This window comes from Dama dama, chromosome 5 (genome assembly GCF_033118175.1).
Source record: "Dama dama isolate Ldn47 chromosome 5, ASM3311817v1, whole genome shotgun sequence".
NCBI classification, from domain to species: domain Eukaryota; kingdom Metazoa; phylum Chordata; class Mammalia; order Artiodactyla; family Cervidae; genus Dama; species Dama dama.
In genome coordinates this window covers 125,970,889-125,984,731 of record NC_083685.1, presented here as the reverse complement: position 1 = coordinate 125,984,731, position 13,843 = coordinate 125,970,889, and the positions used below count along the sequence as shown (strand labels likewise).

The following is a 13,843-nucleotide window of genomic DNA, read 5'->3' as shown; positions in this document are numbered from 1 at the left end:
GCGCAGCGGGGAGGAATGGGAGAGGCTGACCAGAGGGGACAGACTTCCGGGTCTGAGATGAGTAAATCTGGGCTCTAAGAGTACGGGGACTTCAACTCATCAGACTGCTGTATGGTGGGGATTCGTAAGAGGGTGGATCTCATGTTCTCACTGCACAAAAAATATTAAAACTGATTAAAACAATAAGTGTGTAAAGCGACTGTTAACTTATTGGGGTGCTCATTTCACAATGTATATGTACACTAAATTATCATATTATGCGCATTTTAAAAATCATATTTACATTTTAAATATACACAGTTTTTATTTGTTGCTGTTGAGTCGCTTGGTCATGTCCAACTCTTCGGGACCCCATGGACTGTAGCCCACCAGGCTCCTCTGTCCATGGGATTCTCCAGGCAAGAATATTGGAGTGGGTTGCCATTTCCTTCTCCAGGGGATCTTCCCGACCCAGGGATTGAACCTGCGTCTCCTGCGTTGGCAGGAGGGTTCTTTACCACTGAGCCCCCAGGGAAGCCCAGTAAAGCTGGGGGAACAACCAGAGGGAAACTTCCCAAAGGTGTGTCTATCCGCAGGCTTGCCGGTGTAGGTGTGGAGGCACACATCTCAGGGGGAGCTATTTCTCCTCAGTGAACTGAGGCTGCCGCTGGTGTGCGGACTGTAACTGAGTGACAGAGAGAGACCGAGTCCCAGGGCGTCCCCAACGCACGTGAGGCGCTTCAAAGAGGCGACTTTCCCTCAGATGTTTTAAATTATTATGATGTTTTAAAGAACATAACTTTTTTTTTTTTTTTAACTTTTGAGCCACACAGCATGTGGGATCCTAGTTTCCCAGCTGGGCATCGAACCCACAGCCCCTGCAGTGGAAGCTCAGAGTTCTAACCACTGAGCCAGCAGGGAAGTCCCCAAAGGACATCACTTCAGAGAGGCAACAAGATTTCCCTCAGACAATTTTAATTAACCTGATGCACACGTTATTTAAAAGAGACACCACCCTCCCTGACCTTGACGTACTTTCTGAGCTCCCCCCCCCCGCCCCCCCCCCCCCCCCACCGACACCGCCCAGCCCCATGGAGACCCTGCAGGCTTACTGCCGGGAGGAAGTGAAGGGCAGGCTCCCAAGTCTCAGCCCCCGGGGAGCCCAGCCCCCGAGAGGTGGGGAGCAGGGAGCTTGGGGAGCCAGAGCAGAGTGGGGAGGGGGAGGATGAAGGGGAAGAGAAAGGCCAGTCCCAGGGCCGCACCTCAGCCCCCTGGACACAGAGCAGTGTCCTCCCTGGGCAGAGGGGATGTCAACCTGTCATGGTCCAGAACAAGCACTCTCTGCAGAATCACCGTCCTTAGGATGTGTGTGTGTGTGTGTGTGTGTGTGTGTGTGTGCGCGTGCCCACGAGTGCATCAAGTCAAGTGATGGTCCCGAGCCTTCAAAACCCAGCTTGAGATTCATGTTGATGTTTGACAGAAAACAACAAAATTCTGTAAAGCAATTATCCTTCAATTAAAAAATAAATTAATTTTTTAAAAAACCCAGCTAAAGGAAAAAAACTACAAAATCCCATATGTCGGAAGCCCAGTCAGGGAGCGCGCTGAGCCAGTCTCAGGAAGGAGGCCCCCGCGTCCTCTCCCCTGTACCCCTGTGGCTTCTCTCTGGACTTCGGCCCCCAGCCCTGCTCCCAAGCTCTCTCAGCACTGGGGACACGATGGTCTGAACCGGGGCTCCAGCCCAGCAGCTCCCAACTGTGAGCCCTGAACCCTGAGTGTGGGTCCAGGCAGGGCACTTGCGACCTGGAGAAGCAGGAACAAGATGCTGGCCCTCCAGGTGGGGACCGCACATCGGGAGCGTGGGCCCTGAGCCGGGCAGGACGGCTATGACTCCGCGGTGTTTCTTTCCACAGCCGAGTTTCCCCTGGAAACGGGGTGCCGTGTTGGAAGCCTCCGCTCATCCGTCCGTCTAAACGCGGGTGTCTCTGGTCAGAAGCTCAGAGGACAAGTTGGCGTAGATGGGCTGACCCTGCGGCTCCACAACGTCCCTCCGACGTTCCTCCAACCAGAGCACGGCGCCAACCAAGCCGAGCAGGAAGGGCATCTTCAGGAATGCCAGGAGCATGTAGTGGGTCCTGGGAGGGGGTGGGCAGAGCAATCAGAGCCCCGGGCCCCTCCATGTCCACCCCCCAGAACTCGGACACCAGGGAGCCTTGCGGGGAGCAAAGCCTGTGACGCTGGGCTCGGCAGCCCCGTCCCCCAGGGACCTGCTTAAAGGCTCAGTCCCGAGGGCCCTAGGAATAGCTCAGCTTTGCGGCCTTGCTCTATATCATGCTCACTTCCCTCTCCAATTTCACCTTTGTCTGAGTGCATCTCAGCCCAGGAGATGCGCCTGCAGGTCACCCACGGCAGGCTGGCTCTGTGTGTTCACGGCTCCCACGGCCGCCAGCTCCAGGCTGCTAAACCACCCTCCCTGAAGCCTGGAGGTTTGTGTCTCCCTCCGCATCCACTAGGTCATCCGTGCTGTTTTGTTGATTGGGCAGAGGACCCGCGAGCTCCTCTCCAGCAGGGATGCTTACAGAGGAGGAGTCTGCAGAGCAGACATCTGGCTGGGGCTCCAACAGGAAGATAGAGGATGAGGAGGGGCCTGGGCGGAGGGGCACAGAGGGTGGGCCAGGGTCCTTGGCTCTGACCGAGGTGGGCTCCAGGGTCAGGTGACTGACTGCATGAGGGTCGACAGCCCCACAGGAGAGGCCCCAGGTCGGGGCAGGAGAAAGGACCACAGCTACTCACCTGCTGTGGGGGCGGGAGGACGCGGCTGGACGGCTGGTGTTCCTCGTCCTGGAGGCCTGGCTTCCTAGTACGGTCAGAGCAGGCGAAGTCGGCCCAGGTCATCAGCACAGACCCGGGGTGCATGCTCCCCTCACAGTACCCCACCGCGCTCAGCCCTCTCAGGAGACCCCCTTCCCCTGGTCCAGGGGGCTTCCTCTCTAGCTGCAGTCCCTCTGGTTTCTCCCCTTTCTGCCAAGTCATCTGAACCACAGTACACAGTCATCTCCCCCCCCGCCATCATTTCCAGGTGTGGCCAAAAGGAGTAAAATTAAATATGTCAATCCCAGTCTCCCAGTTCGGCCCATCCTCCACGTGTAAAGCAGATAGCTAGTGGGAAACCGCTGGGTAGCACCGGGAGCTCGGCTGGGTGCTCTGTGATGACCTAGCCGGGTGGGATGGGGGGGTGATGGGAAGGAGGTTCAGAAGGGAGGGGATACTTGTATGCATACTGTTGATTTACTTCACTGCACAGAAGAAACCAACACAACATTATAAAGCAACTATCCTCCAATTTTAAAAAAGAAAAAGAATGTATATATATATATTAATATATGACTAACCCTATATGAATCCCTTTGCTGTATAGTGGAAATTAACACAGCATTGTAAATCAACTATGGAATTCGATCCCTGGGTTGGGAAGATCCCCTGGAGGAGGGCACGGCTACCCACTCCCATATTCTTGCCTGGTGAATCCCATGGGCAGAGGAGCCTGGCGGGCTACAGTCCATGGGGTTGCAGAGTCGGGCATGACTGAATAACTAACACTTCCACAAATCAACTGTACATCAAAAAAATAAATTTTTAAGATGAAAAAAAAATTTTACATTCCCATTAAAAAAGAATTCAAAAGAAAATGAAATAAAAGTAAGCACTGCATTTTATTCTGGGGAGAGAGAAAAATCACACCGCAAGTGGAACTTTTTGGTTGAAGGTGGTGGGAATCCCTGGTCCTTTCTGCTCAAACAGTGCCCGAGCAATGAGAGCTCAAGAACAGACGTTCTGGAAACAGGGCGTCTAGTTACTGGGGCGGAAATGAGCAAGGGGGATTCCAGAACGCTGGTGGATAAGAGGACCCCTTCCGGTGAAATAGTGAACAGTGACGGTGATGAAGGAGATATACATCTCATTAAGAGAAACTATGGAGACGATTTATGTGAGCAGCCTGGTCTCCAGTGAACAGAGGCCCCAGAGCACCCTGGGGTGGCCGGGGTCCTGGGGTTCAGCGCTGGGACGCACTGGGTTACCCCAGATGTCCCTCTGTGCCCTTCTGCGTAATGACAGGTTCCGGGTGTGACGACCGGAGGTTGGCCACTTCCTAGAGTGATGCTCTGAGACATCACCGCAGGGGCCTCGGAGAGACCTCGGGGATGCGGTGGGCAGCCGGGCTGGGAAGTGATGCTTTGCCTTGGTCTCTCCCCCTTCCTCCCCATCCGTCTGTCCCTTGCTCTCGCTCACGCTCGCTCTCAGACACCCCGACCTTTCTCTCCTGCCCTCGGGGAGGGGTGGGGAGGGGACATCAGTCTTCCAGTCCTGAGCACCAGGGCCCCGTAGTGTAGACAAGAAAGCTCTTACTTGGTACAACAGTCACTTTAATTTGCGTCCCCAGGTCAGTTCCAGGCTTCTCAATCCCGCACCAGTAAGTGTCTGCGTCGTCCTGCCTGAGCTCCTGCAAGGTCACTGTGAACGAGCGGTTTCTCTGGTCGTCCTTGATGGACACGCGGTCTCCTTTCTCTTCTCGCCCCGATCCCTGGGTTTGCACGAGGATCCGGCATGAAGCCCACCACGCCCCCCGACACCACCACTTCTTATGGCTCTCCCACTTGGAGTCGTATCGACACTTCACACTCACCGACTCCCGCTCCTGGCCCCGCACGGACTCTGGGCCTCGGATGGACAAACAGCCTGGAAAACAGAACCCAGAATCCAGCTCCTGCCACTCCGAGCTGGACCAGACTGATGTCCGAGATTGCACCAGCGTCCCCGGCCTTCCCCGAAACCCCCAGCTGACGGCTCAAGTCCACCTTCTCCTCTGTCCTTCTCCCCACCAGCTGCCTTGGTCTCCTCGGTCCCCGTGTCCCTACGCCTGCTCACCGCATCTGCTTTTCTGGCACTTTCTTTCTGTGTCCTCTCAACACTGTTCTCAGCTGGCTCCTCCTCTTCTCCAACTACTCAGTCCCCAAGGCCTCTATGGATTCTCTTCTCTCTCTCTCTTTTTAAATCTTGGTGTAAACAGTGGTGCTGTTTTGGTAAATACCTAACAACCCGTCCTTGGGGGTAAAAACAATCTCCAGTTTGGAGTGCTTTCCAAATTCTGGCGTGTAAATATTCCCACCACGGCTGACTTCAGGCTATCCACGTGACGTCACTGGGCACCGAGGTGGGAAGAGGTGTCCCCAGTCTGAGCCAGCTCCCCCGAGGAAGAGCCGGGGACCCCCTTCCAGCCTTTATCTTGTCTCACTGTATTACACCCCCAAAGAGTGACTCTCCATTCCTATGGTTTCTTGTCTACATGATGATGATTCCCAAATCCATATTTGTAGACCCAATTCTCCCCTTGGCCCCAGCCTGACTGTGCGCATGCTAAGTCACTTCAGTCGTGTCCGACTCTTTGCGACCCGACAGACTGTAGTCCGCCAGGATCCTCTGTCCATGAGATTCTCCAGACAAGAATACTGGAATGGGTTGCCATGCCCTCCTTCAGGGGATTGTCCCAACCCAAGGATGGGAGCTATATCTCTTAGGTCTCCTATATTGCAGGCAGATTCTTTACCACTCGTGCCAGCTGGGAAGCCCTGGCCCCAGTCTACCGCTTACAAATACACACTGGATGTCTCTTTCCCAGAGTCAATAGTTACAGAGCTATAACGCTTTTGAGGGGAGCTGGGTCACACAGCTTTGGGGATCTCAGTTCCCCAACCAAGGACTGAACCTGGACCACAGTAGTGAAAGCGCAGAGTCCCAGTGCCTGGACCACAAGGGACGTCCCGACAGTCGCAGAATTGAATACATCGCTTCTTCCATCCGGACTCACTCTCCTCTCTCCACTTCCTCTCTCTCTTGGAGAGTTGGCATGGACGAACCAGCAAGGGTCTGCTGGGAGTGGAACTAGGTATTCTGCTTTTCTGTGGACTGAATGGTTAAACTCACTGTGTTCAGATACACAGATACTCTATCCTGGGCCAGGACCATTTGTGCATTGACCACGGGGCAATACGCCAAGAGAAGCTCACAGGAAGCCTCTCTTGACCATCTCATGGCCCCAGAGCACCAGGGCCAGGGCGCGGGCTGGGGTCTGTGCAGGACGGAGAGAGTCAGGTCCGTTGAACCAGGTGTCACCTCTCACACCTCGGACCTTCTCCCTGCAACTATTTTAGTTACTTGGGGTTTGCACTTATGGCAGCAGAATAACTCCCTCCCAACATGCTCACGTCCTGGGCTTCCCCTGTGGTTCTGTGGCAAAGAATCTGCCTGCAGTGCAGGCGGTATCAGCGACGCGAGTTCAATTCCTGGGCCAGGAAGATCCCCTGGAGAAGGAAATGGCAACCCACTTCAATAATCTTGCCTGGAATATCCCATGGACAGAGGAACCTGTTGGGCTACAGTCCATGGGGTCACAAAGAGTCAGATACAACTGAGCGACTAAGCACAGATCCTAATTCCCAAGAATTCACAGATGTGACTGAAATAAGGCTCTCAAGATGGCAAGCTTATCCTGGGTTATCCAGCTGGGTCCAATGTAATCACAAGGGTCCTTAAAAGTGAAAGCAGAAGGGACTTCCCGGGCTGTCCAGTGGTCAGGACTCCACACTTCCACTGCAGCCCTGGGTTCAATCCCTAGTCAGGGAACACAGATTCCCACAAGCCATGTGGTCAAAAAAGAAAAAAAGCGAAAGAGCTGAAGGAGAGTTAGTATCAGCATCAGAGATTTGAAGGCAGAGAAAGGGCTCTCGAGCCAAGGACTGTGGGCGGCTTCTGGAAACTGGGAAAGGTGAGCAGACAGCTCTTCTGTAGGGCATCTAGGAGGGATGAAACCTTGCTGACCCCCAGAGTGTAAGCCAGTGAGACCACTTTGGACTTCTGACCTTCAGAACTGTAAGAAAATAAATTCGTGTCATTTCGAGCCCAAGGCTTGTGGTAATGTGTTACAGCAGCCACAGTGAAATGGAGCAGAACCCTATGGTGCCTGCCCCCCATGTCCTCTGCCTGCCTTTCCTCTGTGGAAAAACTGTAGCCCATGAACAAGTTTCATTAGAGAAGTGAAAACACGCAGAAGCCAAGAAAAACAGTCAGAAGAGACCAAACGATAGCGATGCCGTGCTTAAGCATAGTCAGAGAGCTTTAGTTCCGTCTCACGGGCTACAAATAGTATTCTGAGCCCTGCTCTCTGAGCAGTCTTACAGAGATGAGCCCCTCGCCAGGTGGAAAAGTGAATTACAGATGACCAGATTATAGCCGTGACATAAGCTACCACAGTTCCAAGAACTGGCCTCAGGGAAATGGGAACAAGCCCACCCTGGAACTGAAGACTAACTGTACTTAAAATAATACGATGACGCTTGTCAGACTGCTGATGACCAACTTCAGGATGACTGTCGGAGATGATTGTGTTGTTTCTGCCTGGAGCCCCCCACCCCCGCAGTCTGTAAAAGCTCTGGCATCTTGACTGTCAGTGGGAGGGGAGTCAGCCTTTCGACAGGCGTCTGTGCCCAGCACCCACCCCGCCCTGTTGCTGGCATCCAGCTAAAGCAAACTTCCCACCAACCTGCTGTCTTTAACGGCTTTGAGCAGCGAGCAGTCCGACCCTGCTTTCGATTATGATAAGAAAGGAGTGTGGATTTCAATCAGCAGAACTAATGCTACTCTCCTCAAACCAGCACCGCCACGAGCACATCTAACTGGAGACCCTGGCATCCTCACTGCCCTGTTCCCTCCCTCCCCCTCCACAACTAACGGGTAACCAATCAGACAACTCTCCCTCAAAAATGGGGGCTTCCCTGGTGGCTCAGTGGGAAAGAATCTGCCTGCCAATGCAGGAGACTCAGGTTTGATCCCTGGGTCAGGAAGACCACTGGAGAAGAAATTGGCAACCCACTCCAGTAGTCTTGCCTGGGAAATCCCATGGACAGAGGAGCCTGGAGGGCTACAGTTCATAGGGTCGCAAAGAGTCAGATAGGATTGAATGACTGAGCATAGCACACCTCAAAAATGCTTGTCCAGATGATTGTCTTGTTTCCTCTGCCATCAAGGTCCACGGGGACAGCCTGACATGCTAGAAAGAGCCTGAGCTCTGGACACAGAAAGACCTGTCAGCCACAGAGTAGTTGGGAAACTTTAAGTTGCTTCCTCTCTGAGCCTTGCTTCTGTATTTGCAAACTGGCTAGCTACTTTCCACCTTGCAGGTTCTTCTTGGGGATGCGTGCAACCCTCAGCATTCAGGAGTTGCCCCATCAGCGGTAGCCCAACCACACCCCTGCTCTGCTGCCTGGGTCACAGCAGCAGCCCGCTGTGGGGTTCCCCAGCCCCGACTGCACCCCTCCTCCTGTCTCCTCTGCACATCGCCACGGGAGTTTTGCACCAAAATTGTCCCCAGATCGTCCTCAATGACTCTTGCCACGAGCACTTAAAATCTTTCAGGACCTCTCCCGCAGCTGCTTCCCACTGCCTTGGAATGATGTTAGATGCCTGAGTTTGCTCTACTTAAAATGGATAAGCGAAGACCTAATGTACAGCACAATGAACTCTGCTCCATGTTGCCGGCAGCCTGGACGGGAGGAGAGTTTGGGGCAGAATGGATCCATTGTGTGTACGGCTGAGTACGTTCGGCTGAGTCCCTTCTCAGTTCACGTGAAACTGTCACAACACGGCCAACCTGCTCTGCTCCAATACAAAATGAAGTTTTTAAAAAATGTCTTAGTTTGGTAGTTAGGTCTTTTACAACCTTGATCCAGTTCTCTGTTCAGTGTGACTTCCTGTGGCTCCCTGCCTCCCACTCTGCCCACCCCCACTTTCCTCTTTCCCTGACTCAGACGCTGCCTCCCAAGCGGCTGTGTCACTGCCCTTCTCCTTCCTTCCAGCTAGAAACCCCTGCTCCCAGCCCTGCCTGTCTCCTGGTCATTCTCCAGGTCTCCTTCAAGGTTCCGCCTTCTCTGCAGCCTTCCTCCTCTTCCCCCCACTGCTCCACAGCCCTTTACAGGAACCTGAATGCTGCACTAGTGTCTTATCGTCCTCAGCAGTCTTTCTCTCTGCCTCCCTTGCCAGGATGCTCTGTTCCAAGGAGCAGAGATCTTGTGTTTGTTTTTTCTCTCTCTTCCCATCCCCAGCCCCCTGTGACTTACACACTGTTTGGATCCTGGTTGGGACCCTTGAAGTATATGATTTATTTTGAAAAGAAGCTAGTTGTTATGATCTCAGACAGAATCATCCAAGTCTAGGATCAATTATAGTTTCCACACCAGTGAGAAATGACATGTAAGGGTGCTAGCTGCATTGCTAACACTGAAACAAATCCAAATGCCACCAGTGGGAGACTGGGCTAATAGACTGTGATCTGTCTGACACATGGTTAGAAGAAAAAGACAGGGACTTCGCTGGTGGTCCAGTGGCTGATTCCCACTCCCAATGCAGGTGGCCCAGGTTCGATCCTGGGTCAGGGAACTAGATCCCACATGCTGCAGCTAATATCCAGTGCAACCAAATAACTAAGTACATGTCAAGAGAAAAGACAAATCATAATGATGGGAAAGACGTCCCAGATATAGTACCATTAGGTTAAAACAAGTTGCCTGATAGAATGTGTGTGATTCCTCTTCCTTAGTTTTTTCGATGGCACATGCGTAGGGGAAAATAAGTGGTTCGAGTTGAGTTTGAGGATTTTGAGGGGAAATTTCACTTTCTAAGTCACACATTTCTATTTTGTCAAAATCTTCAAAAATATAATTAACTGATGAAACAACAGCTTTTTTTATTAAAAAGGAGTCAATTGGAAGAATTGCTGAAAAGACAGGAATTGGTGCAAATTAAAATCTAATGTAAGAGTCAGCAGAAGGAGTCATGTTTTTGCCCCTTAAAAATAAATAAGCTATAGTAGGAAGCAAAAGCACAATCAAAACATATTCTATCTGCCGATGATCATAAACAGCAAAAAACAGGTGTGGATACTTGGAAACAGAAATGCCATCCACCCCAGCCTTGGTAATTTAACAGAATGGTCAAGCACTCATAATGTGATGGCGCTTGGTTTTTAAAAATACATGGGAGGTTTTTATAAACTGAGATTATGATGGATAATAAACTGTTCATTAGACCTATGTGTATTTTCAAGAGTTTTTTGTCGTTGTTGTTTTTAGTTTTTGCTTTTGGCCGTACCACTGCAGTTTGCAGGATCTTAGTTCCTGACTGGGGATTGAACCCCGGGGCCCCAGCAGTGAAAGCGAGAAGTCCCAACTACCGAACCTCCAGGAAATTGCCCCAAGAATTGGTCTGAAGGAAGAGAGAAAAATGATACGACACTGCTGACCTGGGAGCAGAACTCTGGGAAACATAACTGATGGGTTTTAAAAGCCTAAGCTTGTTTGAGGCTTCCCTGATGGTTCAGATGGTAAATAATCTGCCTGCAATGCGGGGGACCCAGGTTTGATCCGTGCATCCATCAAGAAGATCCCCAGGAGAAGGGAATGGCTACCCAATCCGGTATTCTTGCCTGGAGAACTTCATGGAAGAGGAGACTGGCTGTTCGAATTTCAATTTTTTTTTTTTTTTTTTTTTGCTTTCATGAATTTTAGATATAAACTTTCTTTTTCATGTCAATCGTTCAGGGAAGTTTGCCCTCTGTGCAAAATTCTTGGGTGAATGGTCTTGTCTCAAAATCGAGAGCGTGGTTAATCTCCACATCTAGGCTGATAGCGAGTGAAAAATGACTCATAAAAATGAGGCAAATTCACCCAAGGGGGACTCAGAGCAGATGTCCTGGGGAACGTGTGTTGTGCAGTGGGGTTTGATCCTGTCTTAGTTTGCACTTATAGGGCCAGGGGTCTGGGCTGGTGTTCCCCAGACATCATGGCAGCCCAAGCTAAAAGAAACAGTTTCTGGGGTGCAGATCTGGGCCCCTGGTTATTCTTGCAACACTTTGCTCTTTGGGGAACAGGGATCTCTTCTTCCATTCTTGGGGTTGTTGGGGGTCAGGTAACCAAGCAGATGAATGTCCAACCAGAAGCTGGGTCATTGTGACTTCACCATGTCCACCTCTCTCCTGCCTTTCACAGAGGAAACCCAGGGCGGCTGATGGTGTCTAGAGGTGAAAACTTGACCGGCTGGCTTCTTTTTTTCATCCTTGACTAACTTCATGCCCAAGTTCATTCAGAACTGGAAGAGGAGGGACCCATCTGCTCTCTCAAGGCCAACCCTCCCCCCAAGCCACCGATCAGCCTGTGTGAGTGTGTGTGTGGCTGTGCAAGTGTGTGGTTATTCTGTGTCCCTGTGAGTGAACATATATGTGTGTCTGTGTGTCTATACGAGTGTGTGTGTATTATAAGAGTGTGGGAATATAGATGTGAACTGGCATGTGATTCCATAGGTATGTATGTTCAACTCCATCGGGTGAGTGTGTTGTGTACATGCGTCTAAGAGCATGTGATCCCAACACAGTCCACCCACACCCTTCTCCTTGGCCTCCCGGTGAGCTGGACGTTGAGGTTAAGAGAGGGAGGAGATGGAGGGGTGGTCTTGGAACTCAGATGGAAAGCTGGAGCCCAGGGGGAGATGCATACATTCTGAGCGGCCATCCTTTGGGGGTCTGGGTCACCTGGGGTCGCTGTTAGTGAACACGGCCATCACAGACAAGCTAGTCCCACAACCCGTCCACAGGTATCATCAGAAGGCTTCTTCAGCATCAGTACCATCAACAGTGGCAGTGAGAATTCAGGGGCGCCCATCTGAATGGTAGAGTCCTATGCCTCTAGAGCTGGAAAGGGCTCAAGGACTCCCATCCCCTCGGAAAGCCAACAAGGGACCGGGACTCAGCTCTCTGGACTCCTTGGCCGTGCTCTTTCCTGCGGCCCCTCTACGGAGTGGTCTGTGAGTGTCACAGGGTCAGTCCCCAGGCCTGGAGAGAGAGGACCGTGTGACCCACACCTACTGCCTACATTGTGCAAGCTTCCACGCTGTTTCCTGGATGCTAGGGCAGTGGTTTTCCATAGAAGAGAAGCCCCTCTCATCACCCAGCAGTTCCCTCTTTGAAAGCCTCAGTTCCTGGGCAGGGTATCCCAGGCCCTTCAGAGTCCTGTCTGTGGCGCTCCCAGCCTCAGTTCCAACCAGACACCCCAAGGCTCTCTGAGAATTCAGAGCTCCCTCTGCATGAACCCAGCATCCTTTCTCAAGCCTCCAACCCTTGGCATGCAGTTCCCTTTCTGAGGAACACTGGTCCCTCTTCTCCACGTGGAGAGCTGATCCTCCCGTTCTCCCAGGCTCATCAGATGGACGGTTGCCATGAGCCTTTTCTGTTAGGCTCGTGGGAACTTAGTTCTCTGACCAGGGATTGAACCCAGGCCCTCAGCAGTGACATTGCAGAGTCCTAACCGCTGGACCGCCAGGGAACTCCCAGCTCCTCTTTTTAAAGGTTGGTCCTATTTCTCTTTTCCCTTCCTCAGAGCCAGATGCCTGTCTGGTACAAAGAGGAACCCAGTGAGCTTTTGTCGGATGAATTAACAAAGTCATCTCTCATTTCCCCAAGATATTCTTCTTTGTACCTGAGACAAGGGCTTCCCAGGTGGCACAGTGGTAAAGAACCCACCTGCCAAGGCAGGAGATGCAAGAGATGTGGATTCGAATCCTGGGTCAGGAAGATCCTCTGGAGGAGGGCATGGCAACCCACTCCAGTATTCTTGCCTGGAGAATCCCACGGACAGAGGAGCCTGGTGGGATAGTCCATGGGGTAGCAAAGAGCTGGACACGACTTAGCGACTTAGCACACACACATATCTGGGACAGACCCTCCACCCCCTCGCCCCCTGCAGTGCCCCAGCCCGCTCACCTGGGATGCTGAGAAGCAGCAGAGCTGGGGGCAGCCACATGGTCCTGCCTCCGGGCTTCCTCTCCCCGCTGACTTACAAACTGGGAAGCACGTCCAGGTGCCAGCTGACGCTCAGAGCTCTGAGCACAGGCAGGCTGGAGCCCTCAGCCCGTCCAGACCGCCTTTACGTTTCTTATTCGCTTCCTTTTATGGAGTGAGTGTTTCCTGCTTTTAATTATTCAGCATAAGCAGTGCTGTTTCTTGGCAGGGCTGGGTCACAGGGTATGAGACCTGCACTAGGCCAGAAAGAGGAAGCTGGGGAGCTGTGCGGGGGAGAAGGGGGCCCGTGTTTGCAGAAGGGTCAGAGGAGCGGGTTTCTGACCTACCAGGCCTCGGGTGGGTGTCAGCTCCAGAAATGATTCTCCATGACAGCAGTGGGTCCCAGCAGCAGGAAACTCTGCAACTCGCGGGCCAGGTGTCCGTGCTGGGCACACCTGCTGATGCCTCTGTCCAGGTGTTACAGCCAAGCGCGTAAATGTGCCGGCTGTGAAATGAGACAAACCCAGGCTCTAACCCCATGAGCACCACATACGAGCCATGTAACTGTGGACAACTTACTTAATCTTTCTGAGCCTCAGTGTTTATATCTGTAAAACGGACTAATAAGAGCTCTTATGAGAATTTAATGAGGAAATGTACGAGAAGTTCCAAAAACAGAGTTCTGGGATGTGGTTAGCAAAGTGCGTCCTTATTAATACCCTGGGCAAGACTCCAGACACTAGATGAAGAGTAGGATTAAAATAAGCCCAGGATAGGGGCTTCCCTGGAGATTCAGGGGTTAAGACTCTGTGCTCCCACTGCAGGGGGCTTGGGTTCCATCCCTGCTCCGGGAACTAAGGTCCTGCATGCCACAGGGTGTAGCCAAAAAAGAGAAAAGCCAAGGGGGCTGAGAAGAAGCCAGTGGACTGGGTTTCCTCACTAATAATAGGACAAATTCTAATCTCAACCAGACTACATTTAATT

General features: G+C 52.1%; 1 protein-coding gene across 3 annotated transcripts; it reads right to left on the bottom strand.

Moving 5' to 3' along the window:
• Positions 1-1,071: 1,071 nt before the first annotated feature.
• Positions 1,072-13,002, bottom strand: CD300LB (CD300 molecule like family member b). Of its 3 annotated transcripts, none has more exons than XM_061144943.1 (5): positions 12,842-13,002; positions 4,664-4,716; positions 4,387-4,561; positions 2,773-2,836; positions 1,072-2,114 (listed from the first exon to the last, which is right to left on the bottom strand). In XM_061144943.1, the coding sequence occupies exons 1-5, from the start codon at positions 12,879-12,881 to the stop codon at positions 1,949-1,951; spliced, it is 498 nt and encodes a 165-aa protein (XP_061000926.1). In that variant the 5' UTR covers positions 12,882-13,002; the 3' UTR covers positions 1,072-1,948. The 3 variants fall into 3 exon arrangements, with proteins under 3 accessions (XP_061000926.1, XP_061000927.1, XP_061000925.1); XM_061144944.1 differs by lacking the exon at positions 12,842-13,002 and adding an exon at positions 8,013-8,358 and having other exon boundaries at positions 4,387-4,491; XM_061144942.1 differs by having other exon boundaries at positions 4,387-4,716.
• Between the last annotated feature and the right edge of the window lie 841 nt (positions 13,003-13,843).

Bases quoted from the DNA above. Each gene is read 5' to 3' on its own strand.
- CD300LB (XM_061144942.1), bottom strand. From the start codon at position 12,881: ATGTGGCTGCCCCCAGCTCTGCTGCTTCTCAGCATCCCAG. The intron at 4,717-12,841 runs GTGAGCGGGCTG...TCTGTTTTCCAG, and splicing joins GCTGCTTCTCAGCATCCCAG to GCTGTTTGTCCATCCGAGGC. The intron at 2,115-2,772 runs GTGAGTAGCTGT...ACCCCCTCCCAG, and splicing joins TCCTCCCGCCCCCACAGCAG to GACCCACTACATGCTCCTGG.